Source organism: Sinohyriopsis cumingii, chromosome 1 (assembly GCF_028554795.1).
Source record: "Sinohyriopsis cumingii isolate HCF-2022 chromosome 1, ASM2855479v2, whole genome shotgun sequence".
In the NCBI taxonomy this organism is placed as follows: domain Eukaryota; kingdom Metazoa; phylum Mollusca; class Bivalvia; order Unionida; family Unionidae; genus Sinohyriopsis; species Sinohyriopsis cumingii.
The window spans coordinates 31,079,904-31,107,302 of record NC_142961.1 but is presented as its reverse complement, the minus strand read 5'-3'; the positions used below and the strand labels follow the sequence as shown (position 1 = coordinate 31,107,302).

The 27,399-nt window shown below is 36.2% G+C and overlaps 1 protein-coding gene across 1 annotated transcript in view; it reads left to right on the top strand.

Moving 5' to 3' along the window:
• The window catches only part of LOC149806638 (uncharacterized), a 57,720-nt gene extending 30,606 nt beyond the window's left edge, over positions 1-27,114 (top strand). The window contains exons 9-15 of the mRNA XM_089955962.1: positions 4,787-4,861; positions 5,392-5,516; positions 8,868-8,969; positions 13,783-13,860; positions 14,325-14,373; positions 15,117-15,293; positions 26,699-27,114. Of these exons, the coding sequence (XP_089812088.1) occupies positions 4,787-4,861; positions 5,392-5,516; positions 8,868-8,969; positions 13,783-13,860; positions 14,325-14,373; positions 15,117-15,293; positions 26,699-26,845 (753 nt within the window). The 3' untranslated portion in view covers positions 26,846-27,114. The remainder of the gene's footprint in view (positions 1-4,786; positions 4,862-5,391; positions 5,517-8,867; positions 8,970-13,782; positions 13,861-14,324; positions 14,374-15,116; positions 15,294-26,698) is intronic.
• Positions 27,115-27,399: the final 285 nt, after the last annotated feature.

The following is a 27,399-nucleotide window of genomic DNA, read 5'->3' as shown; positions in this document are numbered from 1 at the left end:
TTCAATCACAGGAGAATCTGTTGATTTGAGAGCAAATTTATGCTGATGTACACGAGCATCTAAGACCTAAAATTAGTGTATTAAGGATTAAAACCATTTTGATAGCTAGTGATATGTCCATGTGTAAGTGTATAGTCAAGAAAATCTGTTAAAACTTCCCAATACACAAATGTACTTCCCAATACACAAATGTACCCATGTGCGTGCAGTCTCAGATGAGAAATTCAGTTTGAGTTTGATGACAAGTCATTTTTATACACTCGTGCATTTTGCACTTGTTCACCATTGTGTGGGATAATCAGATGACAATCTGGTAAAAATTTGAGAAAAACCAGTAAGGTCTATGTCAGCTAGAGGTCCATTGATTATGGCCCTGACAAGGTCTTGTGTGTTGGATGTCGAAACCTTGTAACGTACAGTGGTCATTCGCCTTATCAAAGAAAACGTGGGACAACATGCAACCATGTCAACACCTTATAATTAGTATTCTAGAGTCCACTGTGATCATATTCTATGCAAGACCATTGAATGTTATTCAGGCAAGATTTTGGAGCTGCTACGATTGCAACTATGGATACAGCTGTAAAAAATTTGTTCGTGATGATTTTGCATTGCTGTTTGTCATGTTGTAACCATCTACGTACAACAGAGAGTTATTCATCAAGGACACATTCTGGTCTGAAGCATCTTCCCAAGGGCTTTACAGACTGGTCATTTCGCCCTTCGAGAAACATTTGCTCACAAACAGCGATGCCACCATTGGATTGACCATATTGGAGTTCTTGATAGCACGATAAATATCACTGTGGTAAAACTGGATTGTACACTTCAGCAGGAATGCCACCTTTGGATCCCAAGCATTTGATGACGTTGATAATTCATTGCAGATTCTAATACATTTTTGAATTGTAAAAATTGAATTGCTTTTCAACAGTGATTGTGACAATAACATTTGGGCCCTTAATGGCCTGTTCAAAGGCTGTAATGTCTGACAAAGTTGCACCACATTCACTAACATCAGCTTCCATGGTAGAATTTTATTTCGTCAATGCTCTGTTAAAAGTGTCTGCTAAATGCATTGTTTAAAATGCTGTATAACACAGTCAGCGACACAGTTTAGTTTTCCATTTCATGAAGGTGCAAAGTTTACGAGTTTGGTTTACACAGCTCATATGTTCCATACACGACGGTGGTAACTGGATAAGCATTTTGGTAATAGACATAATCACTACTAAATAATGTTTGGGGGGGGAGGGGGTCAATGATGACAGGACATCAGTGTGTTGACCTAGACAATGCTGCTCGCAAAATATCAGCTCCTTTGTGGTTGTCGTACATGATGAATTTAATCCTGATAAAATATTATTTGTCAGGTTCCAATAACTGTATGATTCATTGTGTCGTGTATGTACAAAGTCATAAATTATGCTGTGTTGTCATATTCTGTGATCAGGACGTCGTTGTGGATCTGGTTGTTCGGTCTTCCACGTAATAAAGACATAGGGCAGCATCTTGGGTGTCCCTAAAATGTTCATGTAAATCACATGGAAGATTTCGTGGGAGCACTACTCCAGCATAAACTGCTTTGTCAAGATTAAACATAGGTCTGGCAGTTTCTATCTCGGCCTGCCTCCATAATTCATTCTGGTGCATGAGTTGAATGATCGCATCAGGAAGCTCAATCATCGCAACTTACAAATGTAGATATGGTTGGTTTCCCCCAGTGAGCAATTTTAATAATAATAATGAGGACTTTGTATAGTGCCTAATCTTTAGAAGCTCTAAGCGTTTTACAACATTAGACAGCACCTATAAGATAAAAAGCGTATAATGATATGATTACAAAATCAAACACCATGAAATTAGAAAACATAAAAAAACATGCTGAGAATATTTAAGGTAGGAAACATTATTAGGTCTTTAAGTTTGTTCTTGCAGTTGAAATAAGTGAGTTTTGAGAGCACTCTTGTGTCTTTGTGTCTAAGTTCAATGGGCAATTCATTCCACGTTGCTGGGCGCTGGTATGCAGAAGAACGCTGTCCATATGACTTTGTTTTCATAGTGGGAATAATGAGTATACAATTGTCAGGAGAGGAGAGTAAGTATCTTGCTGGTGTGTACACATGGGTGAGGTCGGATAGGTATGTTGGACTAGAGTCCGACAGTGAAACATAGCACAGAGAACAAATTTTGTGTTTGATTCTGGATCGAATGGATAGCCAGTATAGGGTACAGAGCAGCAGGGAGGTGTGCTCTGATCGTGGTACTCTAAGTATGATCTGAGCAGCTGTGTTTTGAACTTTTTGAAGTTTCTGGAGCAGATATTGAGATGAACCAGACAGAATTGAGTTACAATAGTCCAGTCTTGAAAGTACTAATGAACACACAAGTGTTTTAGTGGCATCAACTGAAAGATATTTGGGAATTGAGCTGATGCATCTCAGCTCAAGATATGCAGCCTTGGATATGTTCATGACATGTTGGTGCAATGTGAGAGTACTGTCCAGAGTAACACCTAGGTTTCATACTGATTGTGTGAATTTAATGTTAGTGTTGCTGATATTTATTGTTTGAGGTAAAGGATGTGAATGAGAAGGTCTTTGTGTTGTGATCAGAATGGCCTCAATTTTATCATCATTCATCTGCAGCTTGTTACATGTCATCCATGATTTCACATCAGAAATGCATGTCTCTACACTTTGGATGGTAGCATCAACTTCAGTTGGGTGGCTAGATTTGTATATTTGGGTGTCATCAGCATACAATTGGTGAGACACTGGATGATGAACTATGACACTTGAGAGCAACTGAGTGTATAGAAAGAAGAGAACAGGTCTAAGACCCCTGTGGAACACCACAACATAGATCAACTGGGCTGGGGTGTATTCCATTTGCAGATACAATTTGTGTCCTGTTGACCAAGTAGGACTTGAACCACAGTAAGGCTGTATCATGAATGCCAAATACATGGTGGAGACGGTGAAGTAATATATCATGGTCTATTGTGTCAAATGCTGCAGAGTAAAATTATATTACTATGGAATATATGTTAAATTTTAAATGCAAAATAATTTGTCCAATTGTTATGAATTAATTTATGTTTATCACAGAATCTTTGCTGGCATCATTCCAGATTTTCTAGAGAACACTATCAGCTTCACATTTATTACATTTTTGCATATTTACACCAATCCTGCATCCTGTATACAAAATTGGACTTCTGCACTTATGAATATGAGATGCATGTGTCCAGCAGTGTCAGTTTACACATCGTCGACCACACCAGGATATTTTTCCAATGACAAGCCTACTGCATTGATTTCTTCCAGTTGTTATATAACAAATTTTGTAGTTTTAATTCATATTTTTTTGGTTATTACTGTAACAAGTGATGACCACAGATCCCCCAAGTAGCATAGTATACGTCCAAGAGAAATAGTCCCTGGTACAAAAAAGAGGATTCTGACTGCAGCTAGTCAGAGAAAATATGTAAGTAGCATAGTATACATACATATTTTCTCTGACTAGCTGCAGTCAGAATCCTCTTTTTACGTAGAAGGGACTATTTTTTTTGGACATACAGTGTTGGACATTTTACTGCGTCATAGACCTAATTTATATTATTTCACATTTTTTTAATAAGAATCTTCGGGGGTGGGGGGAGGGGTCCACTAATGCTCCTAACAGTTTGCGTCTGTGCACAAGTGCCCAAATGAGAGCTATATCTAAACTGATCATAGATGTTTACTTCCATGTCCCGACTTGACCATACAAAATTGTAAATAGGAATGAAGTGGGAATAAGTAGAATCGTTAGTTTAATTTGAAGTTATATAAGATGAATACATTACATGTATTCTACTGAGCAAATCAGTACTCTCCAAATAATTTCATTCTCTGACTGGACTATTCGTCATTGCATAGAGAAATTTTTTATTTTGTTTTTGGTCATTGTAACTTACATAGAATCGGCCCTAACAAAAAAAATCTCATGATTACAGGATTTCAAGGCAAATGATAGACATTTTGAAGTCATTTTCTCCCCAGCTAGCACTTTTGATTTGGTTCTAATGCCACCACCTACTCAGACTTTTTACATGACTCTTGAAAAACTGATTTTCTTTAATTGAACTAATTTTCATTGTATTTGAAAACTATACAGCAAATATAAGTGATTGCAAATTTGAATTGTAAATTTGACAGCAAACGAGGAAGCAGTAATATCATTTCTTACAAGTCCATACAAAAGTTGAAGCCAGTAACCTTCTTTATGTCTCGGCAATGTTGTCAGACTGGGAAAATAGGGTATATGCAATTTTTATTTACTTATCCGTTTAAAGTTTTGTTAGGTCTGAGTGATTATTTGTTTGATAGTGTGGAGTCAGTGTTGGAAAGATTGTACAGTAAAGTACCTAATTACGTGGAGCAGACGTCATAATGTACATGATTCCTGACACTATATACAAGAAAGTTTTTAGTTTCGTAGATCATACACACACGCATACATACACACACACACACACACACACACACACACTTTCTAAACATAAGGAACTCTCAGGATACTCTCACGTATAAGTGTTTGGTCATTTGAGATAGCAATAATTCTGTGTATTCATGGTTTTAGGGGTTTGATTCATGTTGTGCAGCACATGGTGTGACAAGTAAATGCAGAACCTGAAGATGTCATTTGTGTCACATTGAGAAATTGTAGAAAATATAAAAAAACACTTTTGAAGTAGGCCTCAAACACAGCTTGAAAATTCCTTATAATTTACCCCAAGCAGGAACTGGTGTTGGACCTTACAAAGGATGTATACTTATTGGACAATGGACGCGCCTGTGCTGAATTCATCTTTCAGGTACCCTCTGTGTTATAGATCATCTTCTTTTGCATGAAACTTTATTATTACAATAAGCTTGAAGCTGTTTTCTTAATAGTTACATGTATTTTATATATTGATATGTGTACAGAAGTAACACTTTCAGAAAGCAATGATCGTTCTAGAGGTGACTAAAACATTTTGTCTAATTTCAAGGCCTTAATGACAGCCAACATCTGTGAACTACTAACTGATCTTAAAGCTGTATTGCTGTTTAAAAAAAAGTACATTCTTTTCAATTTTTTTTCCTACCAATAATTGTCATAATTATTTTTTAAAAATTATATTCTTTTTTTAAATTCCTTGCTTCTCAGACATTGTAATTCTTACTTGTTTGGTCTAAAACTCAGGTTTATGAGTACAAATTTAACACTTTGGAAACCACAAATATTCAAGACCTTTAGTTTTCTTCTCTTATTATATGCGATTGTGCCAACTATTAGATAATATGTTTTAACCGCACATATATCTGTAATATTGTAGTTAGCCATATACACTTCTTCTTCCAGACTCTACAATTCATTTCCATCATCTACTTGGTGGTATTCTCACTCCTCTTTCCCTTTCTGTTGGTCTTCTTCACCCTACGACAGCGGAAATGGAACCTACTGGACACAGACAGGATGAAATATGGGTAGAAACCCATTTATTATCAAATCAGTATTTCCTTTACATAAATTTTGCTGCATAGAGATATTATAATTTATTTCAAATACTTAATACTTAAGGTGTCGGATCATCCAAATTTTCAAATTTAGTTTAGTCAGAACTAACACTCAATGAAGAATGCAAATGATTTGAGACTTAATGTGAAAATTTGACAGGTTAGACTAAAAAGTTCACATAAATAGATGTTTAACTCAGTGACTAATTTGTTTCTTGAACATTTATATTTGATATATTCTAGAAAACTTTGATTGTTCTCTTAGACTCAAGAAAATGTATTGCCCATAATACTATATTTCTTTGTCATTCGTCAACGTTAGTATGATAAATAATACTTTTTCATTGATCTTGCTCTTACCTCCATTAAGAAATCATTCAGAACTTTAGGAAAGAGGTTATTTCGTACAGGTGAGAAAACCTTTAAGACTGTTATTTTTGTCTATCTTAAAGATTACATTGTCCCAAGAGGTGTCATGAAATGATAAAATTTTTCGATATTTATGCTATTGATTGCTCATTTTTGCGTTGAAGGAATAGTTTTTTTTAATGATAGAACACTCCTTTAAGACTAAAAAAGGCAATCCTGGCATTAGGGCAAGGTGAACAAGGCAACTGCCTTGGGCCTCATGCTTTCAGGAAATCAGCTCCACAATGCAATATTTTTTGCTTGGGGCCCTGCATGCTGCCTTACAGCTCCACACATCCTAGGGCCGGGCCCTGCATGCTGCCTTACAGCACCACACATCCTAGGGCCGGGCCCTGCATGCTGCCTTACAGTCCCACACATCCTAGGGCCGGGCCCTGCATGCTGCCTTACAGCCCCACACATCCTAGGGCTGGGCCCTATATGCTGCCTTACAGCCCCACACATCCTAGGGCCGGGCCTGAAGAAATGGGTAAAGCAGAGCGTAAGTAACATTTTTTTTTAACCTTGAAAACATTTCTGTCATAATAAAACTGACTTAGAACATAACCCATATAATTATCCTGTCGCATCTAAAAACCATCATGATAATTGATGCTTCTTTCGTTGTTCAGAATTTTATGTAACAGATTTAAATAATTGAAAAGGAAACTGATTAAAGGTAATTGGTGCATGAATATGGTGTTACAGTTCCACATGTAGTGACGTAGTCGTCATAAAATTGATTTTGTCCATCTAGAGCTTTTTGTTGCCATGAGTATCATGCACAGTACTGTTGGCAGTGTGTGTGTGTCCCAGCTCTTAAAATTCCAACTCAAACTTTGTAAAGTGTTGCTCCAACATATCGATTTGTCGCTCTGGTTTCTCGTTGCAGAGATGAAATGGTATTGTGCCGATCACCTATCTGACACACACATTGGATTAATGCATGTTTTCTGTAGGGTGAACCTCGCCCAAAGTCATGCCAGTGTCCACTGATAGTGAAACACATTCTTCTCGACAGTGTAATATAAACACAAGGAAGAATTTTTTTTGATGTACCGTCAGAAAAAATATTTGACATTTTGATGGAATGTGATTTATATTATACATTTTGACCATGCTTTGAGGACTTTGTTTTTAGAGAGAGAGTCTTATGTTACATGTTTAGGCTTGAATAAACAGCAACATAAGGAAGAGTGAAAACAACAAGCTTTAAAAAAAACTAAACAAAAAATTTATTTCCCTGGAAAAATATTGTAAAAATAAAAAATATGAACTTTTAAGAGTCAAATCCAAAAATAATCCAAGATTAATCCACAAATAAAATTTTGGAAGTCCTCATAATGAAATGTTTTAATGAATTCAAGTTCGAGTCCTGACGAAGAATCCAAGATGGGAGGTGATGTATGCTGTATCCTGTACAGTGTTGTTGTCTACAGTTCCTTGTAGAAACACAAGAAATAACACTCCGATGTTGGAAATCCGAATAAAAATTTTAAGAAATGTCTTGGTTCAAGAATTCTGTATGAGCACACAAATATTTCCAGAGAAACGAATTAATCTTTTAGATTCCAAATAGTCTGAAGAAAAATTAACATATAACTTGAAAACTGGTTACAACAGAACAAAACAACTTGATATCAAGTGTTTTAAGCCCAGACTGAGATTATGTCTCTAAAACAATGGTTACACAGTAATTTTGAGATGCAGAATGGGTACCCGTATGAGGGTCACGTCATCATATTTACATCACATACTCTCAACATGTCCCTGACAAAAACCAGGGGGCCCTGAGCGGCCGAGTGGTCTAAAGCGCTCTCCATTACAGATCACTGCCATCTCACCTCTGTCTGCCTGGATTCAAGTCTAGGATTCGGCCAATGTGGATATGTGAGAAAGCTTGCCAGTAGCTTCTCATGGGTTGGTGGTTCTTCCTGGGGTTTTCCCGGGTTCTTCCTCCACCATTAATACTGTCCGCCATGCATAGCCTTTCATGTGCTGAAAAATGGTGTTAAACCCCACAACAACAACAACAACAACAACCAATCATTTTACTCTAAGAACAACAAGAAAAGTTGTTTACTTCGCAAAAACTATTTACAAGCCTAGGGTCACGTATCCAATACAGCCTCAATCTCACCCTTATTATTCCGGGGCCCCGAGTGGCCGAGTGGTCTAAAGCGCTCTTCGTTACGGATCACTGCCATCTCACCTCTGTCTGCGGCGGTTCGAGTCTAAGATTCAGCCAATGTGGGCATGTGAGAAAGCTTGCCAGTAGCTTCTCGTGGGTCGGTGGTTCTTTCCGGGGTTTTCCGGGTGCTTCCTCCACCATTAATACTGGCTGCCATGTATAGCCTATCGTGCTGAAAAATGGCGTTAAACCCCACAACAACAACAACAACAACCCTTATTATTCCCACAATAACAAACAAAAATTTTTAAAAATTGTTCACGTGGATATTATTAATTTTGAATTAAGGTTGGGAACTAGGTCAGCTTTAAGTCAAACTATTTTCTGGGAAAATTTTCCAAATCACATAAACAAGATTATGTTATAATAGCATGTAATAGAATACAAAAATTTAAAGCTGGCAAACAAACAATAAAATCAGAATAAATATAAATTAAATTGGATTTACATAACAGAGAGATTTTGTTTAAACAAGGCCATCCACACTTCAGAATTGCCCATTTGAAAACAAGAAAGGCCAAAATTAGGCCTTCATAAAAATATGCTGACAATAAAGGAAATTTGTCAAGCTTATATATGTGTCTATTTTTTGCCTCCTAACATTAATTGCTTGTCGGTTTTAGTCTTGCATAGTAAGTCCACCAGTCTTTCATATTATACATTAATTTGATAGATAAGTATACTATAGTATGTCTCTCACCTATGTTTACTGTTTGTTTTAGACCTGTGTATGATGCATACAACAACCGATACTGCTTTTGGGAGGCGATTGTTTTGCTGAGAATTCTGATAAGCCTTTTCTTGACAGACAGCTATCCCATCAGGTACGGGTTTGTTTTCCTCTGTAGAGGCTGGAGTATATAACAATCCTAGCAGCAGAGGGGGTGAACAGACCACTTTTTAGAGCAGTCTGTTTTTGAAAATAAAACTTCCTATGAAAATGAACAGACAAGCATTGATAACGTTGAACTAAACTGAGGCCTCTACAGGGTTAGCGTATTTTTTCTCTTTGATGTTTTTGTGTCAAATTTGTATGCATCCTCGTTTACTGACCTATCAATAATAATGAGCGATTCTACACTAACCATGAAATCTCGTGCAGCTAAACTAGCTCGACAGCGACTAGATGCAGTTAAGAAATATCTCCCCGTCCGTGATTCTGTCAAGCAACAGCTACAAGTGCATCAGGAGTCTCGGGTGGAATTTACAGAAGGTACAAAACAGTTATTTGTACCAATTATCGAACCAACCAAGAAAATTGTTACAGCAAGTGAGGCAGCACAAAAAGCTCTTGAGACATTGCCTGTTGATATTGTTGTCTGTTTTCGAGCAGCTCAACCACCGCCCGGGCAACCCCCTCAACCACAACCTGAAGATGAGCCATCACCGCTGCTAAAAATTAGAACTAATATTATAAATAAATTTATGCTGGAAGGTGTTGCCGCTATTAAGAAACCAGACCAAAGTACTTTATACTGCCGTGTATGGACATCATCATAGAGATAGTTATGTAACACCCAAATATGTTAAAACTCTGAGATCTGCTGATTTGGTTAAGGATGTATATCACATTGCTGCTGATATTCAGCAGATCATATCAGAGGAAGATATTAATCAGTTTAACATTTTTAACCAGGTAGTACGTGAGTATATTGAACGAGCAAGGCAAGAAAGAGAACAAAGATGCGAAAGAATGAAGCATCAACTTGAAAAAGCAAGAGCAGAAAGGAAATCATCCTTAAGAGCAGGGAAGACAAAAGCAGATAAAGCCTCAAGAGAGGAGGAAAAAGGAGCAACTGGACTTGTTATTGCTACTCGAGGAAGTGACCTTATTAGATCATGCCCCAATAATCTCCTTGCTGATGTTGATCGACTAGAAATTTTAATCTGTGGAGGATGAGCCGGCAATAATTCCCCAGAAATCATTAGTGAAGCAGCTGCTATTTGTCAAAGATTATTTACAGGAGGTTTCATGAACATTAATGTTTATCCATCCCTCATTGATGAAACCGTTGATGATTACTGCAGTGATTGATGCAATTAGATCAGTAACAAGAAAATAAGATGATCAGAGATAATGCTGAACATGGACCTGTAATGGTCAGGGTGATAAATTCTTGATTACCATCATATAAAGTTACCTACAGAGATGGACTCGGCGATGTTGTTCAGGGTCTATTCAGAAAGATAGACCCAAAAGCAATACAGATTGCAAAGCAACTAGGAATGAAAGTGATTGACATTGTTCGTGATAAAGGTATTGGTACTGTTGGTGATGTTGCTAGTAAAGCATTCCCAGCAATCAAAGATAGACTAACACAATTAATATGCAGACCACCAGCGGTCCGACCGCAGCCATTAAATTACCCAGCACTGAAGTGATGGCAGCAAATGTCAATAAAATAATAAATCAGACTACAAATGAACTGTTGAAAGAATTTGTTGATGACAAAGCTCAGAATTTTACTGCAAGTCTAATAGCAGGAAGTGGTCTTTGTGTTAGATGATAGCAGATGTAATAAAATGTTCAAGCTTGTATCTGATCCAGCATTTGACATGGACACACCAGTCCTTAAGGATGAATCAGTGTGTGATTATCAGTATTATTTATATGATGCGTGTGTACCCGACTCATGTGGAAGAATCGAATTACAAGTTCAGGATACAGGTAGATATTCCTTACCCACTGAGGCATTCATTGAGATCGAAGGTACACTTTTGAAAGCAGATAATACAGCATATGGAATTAGTGATTGAATTGGTTTTGTTAATAATGGCATTGTGAAGTTCTATATGACCCACTGTTATGCGTTGGGGTGGGATGCTCCCAATATTTATTTGAATTACTGTGGAATTCCCACCCTGGCTCGTTTTGTAGGAAGTGAAATTAGTGATAGAGAGAGGTGAAGCTCCTAGCCCACAGTCAGCAATACCGACAATTAAATTATTAAGAACACAAAGGTGAAATTCAAAGAATAACAATTTAATACAAATTAAACGATATTAATTTCTCAACCAATCTTCTTCCTCTCGACCATGTAACAACATATTTCATCATGTGATTATAGTGTGAGATGGGTTTCCCCTGTACTTGGTTTCCACTCATCTGTGTTTATTCTGCCAATTCCTTTCCTCCTTCCGGCGTTCTCCATACTCCGATTCTTCCTATCCTCTTCCCCTTTTGTCTCCTTTTCTCCTCCTCCTTCTCTCTCTTTTTCTCCAGCAACTAAGCTTGTTCTCGGCCTACTGCCTTGTTCTATCCTGTCTCTCTGAGGCTCGGGACTTGACTACCCGGTGGTTCTGCCCCCAAAAGCTTCCTACGAAAAACACAAGGACTTTAGCATGTTTTGTTAGCCATCTCGCTCACACTAAATCAACACTCAATCATCAGATAAAGGCTATCTACATCTTTGGTCACGCATTCGTGCACATTGAAAACCACACATGTTCTTATAGAAAACAACACTGCAATAAAGAGCGGTAACCTACTTAACATACAGACATCACTAAATTTTCTGCCACCTGGTGTTCGCATTGTCTTCCTCATCTTTAAGAAGCTCTTGTAGCACTTGGTACTTGTTAAGCGTCAGTCTGTATTCTTCTTTAGTTCAACAGGCTGATGTTATACTTTGTTTCTTCTCTTTTATGCCCATCCATTTCTTCTTCAGCTTAAGTTTCAGCCTTGTGACAACTAAATGGTGGTCAGATGCCACATCGCTCCCATCTTCACCCTCACATCTTGCAGGGATCTTCTGAACTTCTTGGCTATGCAGATGTGGTCAATCTGATTTGCTGTCACATGGTCTGGTGATATATATGTGTTCTTGTGGGCAAAGATGGTACCCCCAATGACCAGGCTGTTCAGTGCACAAACGTCTGCAAATTTCTCTCCATTTTCATTCCTCTAACCCAGGTCATGGATCCCCATGGCTTGTTCTTATCCTGTGTTGTCTGACCCAACTTTGGCATTGAAATCACCCATGTTGATGTCTTTGTTTGGGAAGTTCACTACTATGTTTTGTAGTCTGTTATAAAACTGGTCCTAATTATCTGTTTCTTTGCCATCATTTGTTGGAGCATAGCAACTGTATGATGTTCATCTTTATTTTCTCCTTCTTAGTCCTAAACATTGCCATGAGGATTCTGGGCCTGTGTGGTTGCCATCACATCATGTTGTACATACTGTATATTACTGTACACAACAGCTAGAAGGCCTCAAGGTAGATTAGTTCTGTAACTAATTGAGTTTCCTTCTCTAAATAAAGTCTTTATTATTATTATTGTTATTATTAAAAACAGGTCACACATTTAAAACAATAAAATTTGGAAAATACATTGTCTTTAGGCATTATAAACAAGCCATTTTTAAAAATCCTTTCAAATGTATTAATAAGTTCATATTGCATCTTAATTTTCATTCTAATTGTGTATTCAAACACAGCTGTTTTAAATCATGCATCCCCAGTTGCTGTTTTAATCAAACTTTCTTTTGAGATAGTCTTTGCAGATTGTCTATATTACATTTACAATATATTTGAGTCGTACTGTAAATTTAGCCACATACAAAATTGTTTTGTTATCAATATTGAAACATTTTAATTCCTTTTTGACATTGTACTGTTTTAACCATCTTGCTACCAGGATTGATGATGCTTATGTTGGTGCTGCCTGTGAGAGTAATCTGTAAACCCTCATCTTTTGTATAACATTGCAGGACATCTTTATTGATGTCTGAAATTGACAAATAACTTTACATTATATATTCTTTAATGTTATTTTGTAACTTTGACCAAATATTTATCCCATCCAAACTTGTTCTTTTATGATAAACTCGCGAAATGTATGCATCATCTGTCTGAAAACTGCTAAATCTAACACAATATAGCCTGGTGCCTTTTGTGTCAAATGTTTAAAACTAGTCTACGTTCTACTCAATGCTCAATCAGTAAATTAGTATTTGAGTCTAAGTAATTTGTGCATTTTTAGTTGGGTTTTTTTAATTATGAGTGTTTCAGAAAGTGATATTTTGGAGTATTGAATAATTAAAGAATGCTATCATTTTAACTTCTGTCATTAACAGTGCTTCAGAAGATGGTACTATTTGAAATTTAAATGTTCCAAGAACTGTCAGTTATTCATTGCCAAGATGCATATTTCTGCTGCATATTATCCTTTACAATGACATTGTAATTTCCAAATTTAAACCTATTTTACCTGGAATATGTCAAAAGATTTTTTAAATGATTGGTTTCTTGAAAACTGAATTTTTCAGTGCATGGAAATTTGCATGTAAGATTATAAAGATAATTATGATAACAAAATACACAAAGTATAGCATTATATTTCATATCCTTTAAACGAATGCATGATCTTTCCAACGACAGGTTCATTACAATGAAAGAATGGTTGGACATGGGTTAGCAGTTGTAACAAGAGTTTATTGTGCCTTTGTATTGGTGGAGATTATATATTTGTCGCTTATGCTGCATTCTGTCTGGATGTTTCACTTAAAAGATTGAAGAATCAGAAGCACAGGGTACTCACCCAATTACGGATGGAAAAATCAGGAACATACCATGCGATTTTGGCATGGTGATGTCACATATAATAGCTGATATAATGTCTTTTTATTTTCAGCCCATTTATACAGGTCTATGGCCAGCTTACACTTACTGGCCTTTATCTTCTCTTGGTCATCGTATTCCGTCCATACAGGTAATAAAAACACACGCACATACTCTTTCTCTCTCTCTCTCTCTCTCTGCTTGTAGATACATATATAAATAAATTTCAAAAGTTCACCAACAGTCCATACAGAATGGAATCATTAAAGTATGTGGAAAGAACTCTGACATAAAGGAAGCAACGCACTTCACACCATAGCATAAGGTTATGGAGCTTGTATATAATGTTTTGGAACTGGAATAAAGAAACATACTAATTATATTAAAAGGAAATGGTATGTAAACAGACAAACTACTGAGAAGCAATGTATCGACTCTGCATTTTAAATTGTAAACAATTATAGCAGTTGATAAAGCTTTATATTTGACCATTTGTAGCATGCATTCATCTTTTCATTGATGTCCTTTTAAATGTAGGACACATGCAATATATAAGTTTCAAAGTAAAAAAAATTATGATTGTTTTTCTTCAGACATGTTATAATTCCATTTCAGGATGATGGCATGGACATTTTGTAATGCAAATAACCACGTTATATTTGAGGTATCTGGTATATATACACGTACTTCTGAAATTGTTTTTTTTTTAAATTTTACATCGATTATAATGTAGATGTTAACGTTAGATTTGTAAAAAACAGGAATGTATTTTGATACAGTTTATAATGTACTGGAATATATTAGATCAATAAACCAATGACATAATTCTTAGACATTAGGATCTCATCAACAAACAAATGCTTCCCCCACTTCTGTTTCTCTCTCTCACTTTCTCTCTCACTCACTCACACACACCAATTAAAGATGCACAATTTAAAGTAATTTTAATAGAGAAAATTTTAAATTTTAAAGAGACTTTACAATTAAAATAACTTTTTGGACAATATTCATGCAGAAGGCTTTGATTTTGAAAGCAATGTTTTCACGTATTTGTTTTTCTAAATGATAAATTCTTTAATTAGTTGGGGCACAGTCATTTTGAAAAATCGTTTAAAAAGTTTTGTTGCTCTTGTCTCATTTTATTTTTTTGTTTCAATTTCAATTTAGTTTTCTTATTTTATTGCTTTTTTTAATTGAAATTTAGTTTTTTCCATTTTTAGTTTGATTCTTTTCAATTTAAGTTTTTTCCATTATTCATTTTTAATCATTCTTTTCAATTTCTCTTTTATTTGCTATTATTATTACTATTATTATTATTATTATTACTTCTTTGCATCTTTTAAATTCCAATTCTGTTTTGTTTTCAATATAATTTTTTCAACTTGTGTCTCTTTTTATTTTCTATAGGTTCTGTCCAACCTATGCCTAGGTTTTGTGCAGACTGTATCACACCCTGTATTCCGGAAATATTGGAGCATTGTGGAGATAATATCACTTGTCTTCATTTGTTTAGTGATTTTACTTTGGGTTGTGCTGTTGTTTGGAATTTGCTGTGAAATTAAAGAGGATCAGTCGGTCTTTCAGGTAATACACTTTCTTGTAGTGGTTCAGTTTTAGTTCAGTGTTTAATTTATGCACCTTAAATCCTAGTTTGTCATTCAACTGGTTGGGATAATAATGATATGAATCATATTTCACACGCACTGCTATTAACCAGATAAATGGAGCTTAGACATTGAAGCAAATCAAGGCAAGTAATTCAACCCTCTGCTATAATTTGTTGACCTTTTGGTGTAGGAGTCTTTTTTTAAAATTTTTTTTGTCTTCTCTACAGTAAATTGAAATTGATAGGTGATATGTGTACATGAAATGTCAGGCTTTACCTAACAACCACTGTGTCGGGTAGCTACCAAAGTCTAATAAGCCATTCATGTCTAGGGTTGTATTTCGGTGATGTTCTTGCCAGAGTACAGTAACCAATCCCTCTCATGCATCACAGAATGAGGTGAAGAGAAAAATGAGAGTGGACATTTCAGTTATGCAGAACTAGGATCTATAATGCAGTTACTTAATCATCTAACTGAAATGATCACCTCTTCTTATAGGAATGCAGTTGGGAAAATCTTAGAACCTAATTGGACCTATTTTGGAGCTATTTTGTTTCCAAATAAAATGCTAAATAGGTACATTTGGCACTAATGTTTCTTTTGAAATAAATGTATATTTAATGGAGTATGCATGAGTGTTTAGATATTATGTATACAAGTTTATCACTTCACTAGCATGCCATTTCATGTATGATTTTACTTCACAAGAAATTTTTGCCCTGTTTGCATGCGAAGAACGTGTGTACATCTGACCAACTTGGTCCAAATTGACTATTTTGGTCAGTCTCAAAATATATGCCAGAGCATTTTGAAATATTTAACCTTTTAGAAAGAGCTTAAATAAATCTGTCCCTCATTTGGTTGTGTCTAAGGACACAGTGTAAATATCCTGTGTATTCATGTACATACAAGAATGTCATTCATGGCCACTCCAGGGATGAACAGGAATTAACATTATCCCATAGGTTTACATTAGGAGGCACTTTGGGTACAAATGGGAATTTAACAGGATCATGCAGTCAGTGGACAAAAGGGAGCTTAACATTGGATTTATTTTATTCCCAGTCAACCCTAGAGATTTAGGGTCAGATGAAGCAGTCTGGGGACAAGAGAACATGTAATTTAATATTTTTATCTACAATCCAAAATACGAAATATACTATCCAGTGGCCACATTTTTTATTACCATCCAAACACCCACACACTATCCAGCATCCACTTTTTGTAGTACAACCAATCACACACACTATTACCCATCAACCCGCTCTTTGATTACAATCCAGAACACACCCCACTATCCAGCACCTGCTTTGTTAACAATCAAAACACCCCCCCAATCTCCAGTGCCCTCTATTTGATTACAATCCAAACACACACTCCGCTATCCCGCAACCGTTTTCTATTAATATCCAAACATAATAAATAGGATCAAAAAGACACATGTTCACACAAATATATAAATGTCAGGACAAGAAGTATTTATAGACACACTTTCATATGCTCTCAAACATACTATCACACAGAAGACAAAAGGATAAAGGTTTTAAGTTTTAGTATTTTTCTGAAAGTCATAGACATACATAAAACACACACAGAATGAAGTACAAAAATTGGAAAATGATTTGTATTGCTCTTTGGTAGAGATCTTGGTGGCCATGAAAAGGGCCAGTGGAGTTTGTTAAGAAAAGTCGGTTAAGACAAGTGACATAGTTGCACTGGTCTTCTTCTCTTCAAACTTTGTATCACAGCAAGTCCGTAGATTAAGATCCGCTTCAGGCAGCCTTGACTCGCCACATAAATTCTTCTTTTCCATATCGCGGTGTGTTTCATCCTGGTAATGGCCAAAGATGGTTTCACATACATGGCGTAGTCCGGATGGAATTGCGTTCCCAAAACAATGGTTGAGGACTCAATGCTTTAAAAGGAAGACAGTATATTGGGCTGCATATTCATCATATACTCAGAGTGATAGTACTATGACTGCGAGTGCTACTGCAGCCCTAAACAGTATTCTTCTTCAGAAGAGGATGACTTCAATTTAACTTTGGCTAATTTTCTATCATCTCTGCAAGAATTTCTACCTCTGACAGTAGTACTACCTTCATTTCCTTCTCCATTATTACCATTGCTATATGATTTCAGAATGAAACAGAAGGAAGAATTGGAGAATTTTAAACAACATCAGGAAAAATTCAGAAGAAGCATTTGTTCAACAACAATAACAAAAGGAGGATAAAAGAAATCTAGAAAGAGAGGAGAAGATGAAAACTTTGAATTGTGAATGGCTGAAGGAAGGGAGTAAAAACTAAATGGCGAGCCTGTTACTTAAATTTTTTATAGAGTTAAAGTACTTAGGAGAAATGCACCCGACTTATTTATCTCAACCCAAAGGAATGAGACTTTCATGTGCCAAAATGTCTAAATCTTTATTCATTACATCCACTTTCACCACAATAGCAGCAGCAGTTACTGCCAAACCAAATACAACAGCAGTGGATAGAACCGGATTTGGTATTGCATAAGGATTACGACAGTAAAAGTGATGCTGTAAAGTACTAAATTTTTGTTGTTAATCAAAATAAATGCCAGTGCTCCTTCCAGTGCCACTTGTATCTCATAGACTACACAGTGATTGCCAAATCAGGTAAAACTTTAATCTCGTCCCGATGTTCAGTTGCTTGTATGTGTGTTTTGTTGTTGTTGTTGTTGTTGTTGTAGGGTTTAATGCCATTTTTCAGCACGCAATAGGCTATACATGGCGGCCAGTATTAATGGTGGAGGAAGAAACTGGGAAATCCCCGGAAAGAACCACCGACCCTCGAGAAGCTACTGGCAAGCTTTCTCACATATCCACATTGGCCAAATCCGAGACTCGAACCCACGCAGACAGAGGTGAGATGGCAGTGATCCGTAACGGTGAGCGCTTTAGACCACACGGCCACTCGGGGCCCTGTATGTGTGTTTAGGTATCTTATTCACACAAGCAGAACAAATCAAGACAGATATATATTTACATTTTTTTCCTTGGTATATTCTCTTTGATGTAGAATCACAATGAAATTTCGTAACATATCACAAAAGTACATTTCCTTCTTTCTTTCTTTATTTCTTTCTTTCACTGTCTGTCTTATCTTTTGAATTTTTTTACCAGCGAAGGTTCTTCCTCTGCAGTGTCTTCCACTGGTCTTGCCTTCTTGAATTTCTTGATGATTATGGGTTCTTCAGTTCCTGAGGAACCCTTCTCCTCCTGTTTTTTTTTTTTTTTGGGACACACTGAAGACAAATGCCCTTTTTTCAGACACTGATAACAGTTATCTTTACTTTTGTCTCTCTTTTCTCTGGTCTTTATTTTCTTGAACATTGTGAACATTCCAGAGCCCTTTCTCTTAACAGACATATCAAGTATCTTGACTTTTATCTGGAGTGGAATAATCCCTAGTCTTATTGGAAGTATACTTTTTGCATGACTTGGTGTAAGTCTCTGATGAGAAGGACGACTCTTCCATCATCTCCACAGCCTAAAAGATGACTGAATATATACTTTTAAAGTGAGCAAGCATGTAAACTTAAGTCAAATCAGATTTTGGAATAAAGATAAAATGATCAAACTGTGCTGAGAATAAACCAGAAGAAGAAATAGGAAATCTGGACACCACGATGAAATTATTTTTACATTAATGAGAAAAGTGACTTCTAGAAAAAGTTTAAAGAGTTCATACATCAAACGCCACCAGAGAAAGCAGCAGTTTTCATTATGTATATGTGGATTTCATTGATGACCATTTGAGAGTACATCGGCAGAATTAACAGCATCCAAATCATTGAAAAAGTTCAGCATGACCAAGAATCCAACGACAAGTTTAACGTGACTCATGCAGCAGTGAACAATGCAAAATGTTATTGATGGATGCACAACCAAAACAAGTATTGTCCAAAATTGACAACTCAAAAGAGCTTTGTGCTATCGTCGTGGGCTGAACGTATGCCGGCTGTATGCCGAGAAGAACAAGACGGTAGAATGGAAACAACCATGGTGAAACAACAGGGAAAAGCAGAACTTTGGCAGCAAGCAGGCATTTCCAAAAATATGGTGTGTAGTATTCCTGAAATGCAGAAACTTTAAGACATATTTTTACTTTGTATACTTGTTTTGAGGAACAGATTTCCCCAATGGAAAATACATTCATTGTATCAGCATCAACAGCATTTCGATGCCATTATTAAATCACATGAGTTTTTGGGTGAACTTATTATTCTGAGAAATGTGACCAGAGATTTGCAGTTTGGGGTAATACATTCATGGTGGTGAATGATGCCATGGGTGTTCATCTTTCAGATCTTGCATTCCAGAAGGAAAAGAATCTATTCATTTCTCTACTTACAAAAGAACCTTGTCAGTCCTAATTTTTACTAACAAAATCACATGAACAAATTTAATGCGAGCCAGGCATTGTGCAAAAGAGGCAAACTCAACACCCTCAGGTCATGGGGTTTATTTTCCATCAAGCATAACAGAAAAAAAGAAAGAAGCCCCTACAATGAAATAGAATAAATACCTAATATACAATACTAAAACAGAACAGAACTAATACTTAAAATATACAATACTACAAACAAGACAAATATGAAACAAAACCTGCACGCCGGTATTTCAATATATAGCAACACAATAACATTAATGACAATTTACCAGACATGAAGATCCTAAACATTCACATGCTACAATTCTCGTGAATTGTATTTGTCACCATTGTCCTAGAGAAAATTAATAAGATGTCGTTCATCCAGAGACGATACAACAAGCACCTAGGGCTTATATTAGGTGCAGGTGCTCGACATTATTGTCCCCTTCATGCGCCTTGTGCACTGATCAATCACTCACACACTCACTCATGACAAACACACCTGGGTCATTAAAAACAGAAACACATGCTTGACAATTATTGAAATTGTGCTACACTTGGATTTGGATTTGGATTAATTTTTTTATGTAGCTTTAACAATTTTTCAGTTATATTGCTACGATGTCTGCAGTGTGGCAATTTATAGTGATGTCTAGCACTGGGGCATCATGCTGCAGACATGTATCATCATGTCCCACCCAGTCACATTATCCTGACACCAGGCCGACCAGTCCTAACAATAATCTCTTGACGCTGAGCGCCAAGTGAGGCAGCTGTTAGTACCATTTTTGTAATTCTTTGGTATGACTCGGCCATGGATCGAACCCACAACCTCCCACATCCGAGGCAAACACTCAAACCACTAGACCACCAGAGCGGTTATGTGCTCCACTTGTAGAAATCTTATTCGAACAAATAATCCAAAGGTGCACATTTGCCCAGGAAAGAAAAGATGCCGGTGTTGTGAGCAATTCATATACTTTGAGTATCAGTCTACATTTTGAAATATAGGAATGCACTCGACGAAGCATAAAGAAAAACCAGAACAAGAACAAAACAAAACATGTTCAACTTCGAATTCAAGAAGAAACTATTTTAGTTGCAGAAGGCAAACACATGTTGTCATCTTCATCAATCGAGGAACATATAATAAGGGGCAAATGCCAAAATCAGGAAGTGAAAGTGAGTTGCAAAGGATATCCAGCTAGTTTTGATTCTTGGAATGCCACTTCAGAAGTCGTCAGCTACAAAAGGAAGTGACCAGCTATCTCTCCTTCACAGAGTACCTTTCTTTGAGAACTACAAAACCATCATCTGTAGGTGTGGTGTGAAGAACATGCTCCTAAAAAGCAAATCATCTCTATCTGCCAAATCTTTGCGATGTATTGTGTCATTGGAGCAGCGATTGTAAATTTTGCATTAAGGAAACAAACAATTATGATAATTCTATAGATGTCTTTCTCAGCAATACCTTATTTTTTCCACAAATTACTCAAGCCATAAATTTGGATCACAAAACTATTTGAGACATCACTTTGTTAAAAATCATATAAACTACTAAAGCCTTCAATATCAACGAAGGTCAAAAGAATTGGATAAATATGATCATGACTTCAGCAAATCCACAAAAAGCCAACACCCCAGTTTACCACCTATGCCATGAGAATTCCTGTAAGTTATTATTTTAGTGCTCCAAAGGTATTTTTAATGATGAGTTTGGCAAAACGCTGGAGAATGCTTGCAAAAGTGTACTCACAGAGTATCATAACATTGCTAATTGTCTTAAAATGCATTTTTTATGACAGCAGAATAATGTCTATTATGTTTATTCCTGGTTTGTTTTTATTCTTGCCGGATACACTTCTCTCGCTTATATGAAATACAGTCAACAATAACAGTCGATTCTACAAGTATCTTCACTACTCTGTTGAACTAAACAAAGGACTAAATTATTGTTTGCATGATCGGATATGGTCAAGCACAACATGGTAGAGAACACAACCTACCCATTACTCAGGCCTTTAAAAGTGGATTCTGCCATCACTGCTTACGAGGAAGGTGGAAACAAATGTCATGTTTTCTGTGAATTTGTACATCTTAATTATCTTTCTGCTAGTAAATCATATTTGCACAGTGACAATTATATATTTATGTATGTATGTATGTATGTATGTATGTATGTATGTATGTATGTATGTATATACACGTACATACATCTTGCCCAAAATATTCTTTTCTCGAAAAGAAAAGTCAAGGTGAAGCTACGTTTTTGAAAACCAGTTTTCTCTGAGTTAAAGCAGATGTATCCTGTGAACCAAGGAGTCTCTCAGTAACAAGGACATACTTTAGGAGATATGTTAAAATCAGCTTTTCCTAAGGTACCACCCATCTGAAAACCAGTTATGACTCAAGCATTGCACTCGTTAAAAGACGGAGCTTTGACGCAAGGAAATGATTTCTTCAAAGCTTTCTCATTGGGAAACAATGTCCATTAGAAGCCGTCATGAAAGAAGGATAAAAGGTGTCGCTTCAAACTGGAAAAGGCCAATTGATGTGCCAAGACATCCCTATAAATTTGCTTCACACTTCTGGGCCAAGGCAATACTTCTTCCTGTATGCTGCTGCAAGACGAGATAGAAAGAGACGTAGAAATGCCTTCAATCTCCACAAACATGTTCAGGAAAAGAAGAAGTAAAAGAAGAATATCAAAGAATTAGATTATATTTATTACCAATCAAGAAAGAAAAGGAAAAACATATGCACGGAGTTTCATGTGAATGTTTCAAGTCAAATCTTGATTATGTTTGTCATACCCACACATTGCACCAACATGTCATGAACATATGCAAGGCTGCATTTCTTGAGCTGAGACGCATCAGCTCAATTCGCAAATATCTTTCAGTTGATGCCACTAAAACACTTGTGTGTTCATTAGTACTTTCAAGACTGGACTACTGTAACTCAGTTCTGTCTGGTTCATCGCAATATCTGCTTCAGAAACTTCAAAAAGTTCAAAACACAGCTGCTCAGATCATACTTAGAGTACCACGATCAGAGCACACCTCCCCGCTGCTCACTACCCTACACTGGCTATCCATTCAATCCAGGATCAAACACAAAATTTGTTCTCCGTGCTACGTTTCACTGTCGAACTCTAGTCCAACATACCTATCAGACCTCACCCATGTGTACACACTAGCAAGATACTTAAGCTCCTCTTCTGACAATGGTATACTCATTATTCCCACTATGAAAACAAAGTCATATGGACAGCGTTCTTTTGCATACCAGGGCCCAGCAATGTGGAATGAATTGCCCACTGAACTTAGACACAAAGACACAGTGATCACATTCAAGAGGGCTCTCAAAACTCACTTATTTTGACTGCAAGAACAAACTTAAAGACCTAATAATGTTTCCTACCTTAAATATTCTCAGCATGTTTTTTTTTTGTTTTTTTTTAAATGTATTCTCATTTCATGGTGTTTGTTTTTATAATCATATTATATGTTTTTTATCTTATAGGTGTTGTCTAATGTTGCAAAGCGCTTAGAGCTTCTAAAGATTAGGCGCTATGCAAAGTCCTCATTATTATTATTATTATACTACCAATTGGTAGAATTTCACCTGCAGACTACCTAAGCTCTACCGAATTTGAAATCAAAGGACAAACCAATGATTACATCGGTCTATACCCTAAAGTCAGATTTCTTAATATGAACAACAGCAATCCAGTGGAAGAAGCCAGAGTAGCTCTCGTCAACAGTTTCTTGCATTCATTGTTCCTCATAGCTGATTTATTACTTGAATAACAGACTACCGGTAGTCAGAATCAGTATGGATATGTACCTCTACCAAGCATACCTGAAAAATTCTGGACTTAGGGAAAGGAAGCCAAGAATGCACATCTGGATGTATTTGTGGTATGGAAAGCTGATACATTGAATGTCTTCAATGATACAACATTGACAGAACCTGACAATCCTCACAATACTGGATTTAACGAGTGTCAAAAGAAAATCATAGAAGGATGCAGTTGAAAAATGATGGTTCATCAGGACATATAGACAAGTATCTGTTGAACACATCGATCATATTACAAGGCAGTGACTAGGGACAATTTCACCCTATGTGGTCGGGCCAACTTTGAATGGAACTTCAGTTTACAAAAGCTCTAGCATACACAGTGTGCATCATCTTGTTTGCCAAATGTGAAAACATTCTGGAAACCATCAGTTCAAGAAGTGATCCTAGACTATCAGAAAAGATGGAACATGAAAAACCTATGGAGAGAGGTGATATATAGATAGATATATATCTCTCCATACCGCCAAATATATAGATGCTCTCGAGAAACAGTGCAGAGACTTCCTCAACTTACTTGATGGAACATTTGTTATAGGAAAAAGTCATTTGTAAATTGATGAATTTTCATTACTTGTGAAGAAAAGCAGAGAAAATGAGTGCATAGCTCAGAACTTCATTACATGCTATCTCACAGTTTGTACACATTCACTTGGAATCCTGTGATGTGTGCTAAAGATGAAGTTCCCCATCGAAAACTTAAAAATATTAAAGCACATATTGTCAACACAGAGGACAGTTATCATCCAGGATCCATTGGGTAGCCATCTTTATTCCCAATGAACAAAGTGTGAAATATTTATACTCTTATCTATTACCTCCTCTCCATTATGGATCACTGCCATCTCATCTCTGCCTGCGTGGGTTCGAGTCTCTGATTCGGCCAATGTGGGTACGTGAGAAAGCTTGCCAGTAGCTTCTTGAGGGTCCGTGGTTGTTTCCGGTGATTTCCCGGGTTCTTCCTCTACCATTACTGGCCGCCATGTATAGCCTATCATGTGCTGAAAAATGGTGTTAAACCCTACAACAACAACAAAAATCCTCTGGAAGACGACATCATTGACTTTATGAGAAGAAATGCTGTATCGACCTGATTCAGTAATCTGTAATTACAAGGATTAAATTCCAGAATGTGTGGACAATATTATCTTCATCAAGACAATCTTGGTTTTTCCTCAGTGACTTGTTTTGATCGTGAGTATTCCAGAAGTAATGATAAAATAGGAAGATGGTTTTGTGACATCACTTTTCTTTAGCTTAGAAACAAAGTGTTTGTCGATGGCAAAATGAATGCTTTAAATCATTGGAAGTGTAGTCTGACTCCACAACATTGCCAGTTTGTATTGTTATGTGTTAGAGAAGATTCTTATTGTTACTAAACATGTTAATTTTTTTTGTGGGTGGGGGTTCTTGTTTTTTATTTGTTCTTTCACATTCTTCCAATCAATCTTAGAATTATTTTCTTTCACATCCAGGTACCGAACTTAATATTTCGTGTGGTTTATATGTTTTTGTGATTACATCTTTAGTCGTTTACATTGTAACTCTTTTGTTGGATCGTAGCTGAGGGTATTTATACACTATACAAGGTGTTTTGGACTGTATGTAGGGGTGTTTGGTAGTACTCAGAAAGTGAGTGCAGGATAGTAATCCAGAAAAGGTGATGGATAGTAGGGTATTTGTTGGATTGTAATTATTCAAAAAGTGGGTTTGGGATAGTAATCAGAACTTAACTTGGTTGTTGGATAGTATGCGTGATTCATTCACACTCTTTTACCTCATACCCTGTTCACTGGATAGTGGTTGTGGGGCCTTTATGCACTATTCACGTCATTGGTGATAGTATGTTTGTATGTAAGTATATTACATGTGCATACAAAAAACAGCACAAACACAGATAGTGCATTAATGTGACCACAGCTCAAGGCGAATCAGGAATTTATGGTTTATGTGCCCTTCTTGGTCATTACACCACGTATTTTGGCCATATGACTTCCAATGAGAATAGCAGAAACTATATATCATAGTACACTTTAACTTATAGGAGATTCAGGACTAGAATATTCTCAATAGAAATAAGTAAAAATATTAATCAACTGCTGCTTAAACAATGCGATTTAGTTTTTGTTAGTTTTTAAATGTTCAACAGATAATGACACTCCAAATAATTTCAAAACAATTTTTTACACAATCCTTTCAAACATACATGCACGTAAAACAGAAGTGTCTTCACACCATAGTGTCACCTACTCAAACCATGTTGATCACTGAAAGTATGGGAAAGAGTAACCTCAACTTGAAAACTATTTACTGAGGGGGATATGTCTATATATATATATATATATATATATATATATATATATATATATATATATATATATATATATATATATATATATATAAAACTGGATCTTTTGCATTTGTGTTGGTGAAGTGTGTGTGTGTGTGTGTATATATATATATATATATATATACATATATATATATATATATATATATATATATATATATATATATATATTCTGCTGTGGTTTTTGGGAGAGTGTAATGACCAAAAAGGGCATATTTAAATTTAAGATACTTAAAATCCCAGGAGACGAACTAACATTTTTACACTAATGTACCCAAGTATGCCAGCTACACCTTTTGTGAGAAAGCTTTCCTGACTGCCTAAGCAAGCCCCCTATTGGTACCAGAGGAGGTGTTAGTCCCTCATGCAACAATTAGTAGACCCACTTTTCTACATCACTTCATCTCTCCTAATGCACACTAAGTGGGGTTGAATGTTGGCATGAGCCAGCTGAGTTCCATGATTCATAGATCAAATTAATCCAGTGGATTTACACCATCTTCAACGTGAGTGGCTCTAAAAAAAAGCTCATTCTTTGCTTTGTTGACTACATGTAACTGCTGGGTATCCTGTAAGTTAATTATATTTAAAACTTCGATGGGACTTTTGCTTTAAACAAACTGTATTATAGTTTACATTTCTGTCTTCTTTATGTTCTGATTACTGCTACTTTGTTTGTTGATACATTCCAATGCTAACATTTGTTGTCTTATTGCTACGATTATTACCTTTCTTATCCTTATTATTGCTATTATTTCAATCAAGGGGACAAAGGAGGAATCTTTGATGAGCGGCAATCAAACAAGACATGAGAAAAAGGCAAAATTTCTCTGTTGTAGAAGTAATGCAGTCGGCCAAGATCCCACGTACACTGCAGAATTACAGGAGAAGAGAGAAAACCTTGACTTTTAACCTTTCACTCAATATGAATAGAGCAGCAGAAAAAGTTTGTTTCATTTGTACGATGACGCACTTTTCCAGCATTAGACAGTGTCTGATAATCTGCTTCAGAAAATTAAATAGTCCATCGGTTAGCTTAACTCGATACTGTTGCTGAGTAATTTACTTGAAAGTTCGATGATTTCCAAATAGTGTATTCACATCCTCGTATTAGTTTTGTTCATGTGGCTGCTTTTTGCGTTTTAGTTGAATATTGAAAATACATTTTTATAAGATTCTTAGATTGCATTTGAGTTCATTATTATTATTATTATTATTATTATTATTGCTTTAAAGGTAGCAAGTATTAAATCAAGGTAAACTGCAGTTATGACCAAAAATTACATGGAAATAAAGAAAACAGAAAGGATAAGTATGAACTGTAATCATAGTACAAGAGAAAAACATATTATGACATATTTTACATCTCATAATCATAACGGAAAGTGAGAAGTACAGATTACATCTGACACAAGTTGATTGATACATTCTTGAAAATATAACTGCGAACAGTGTTATTCATTACA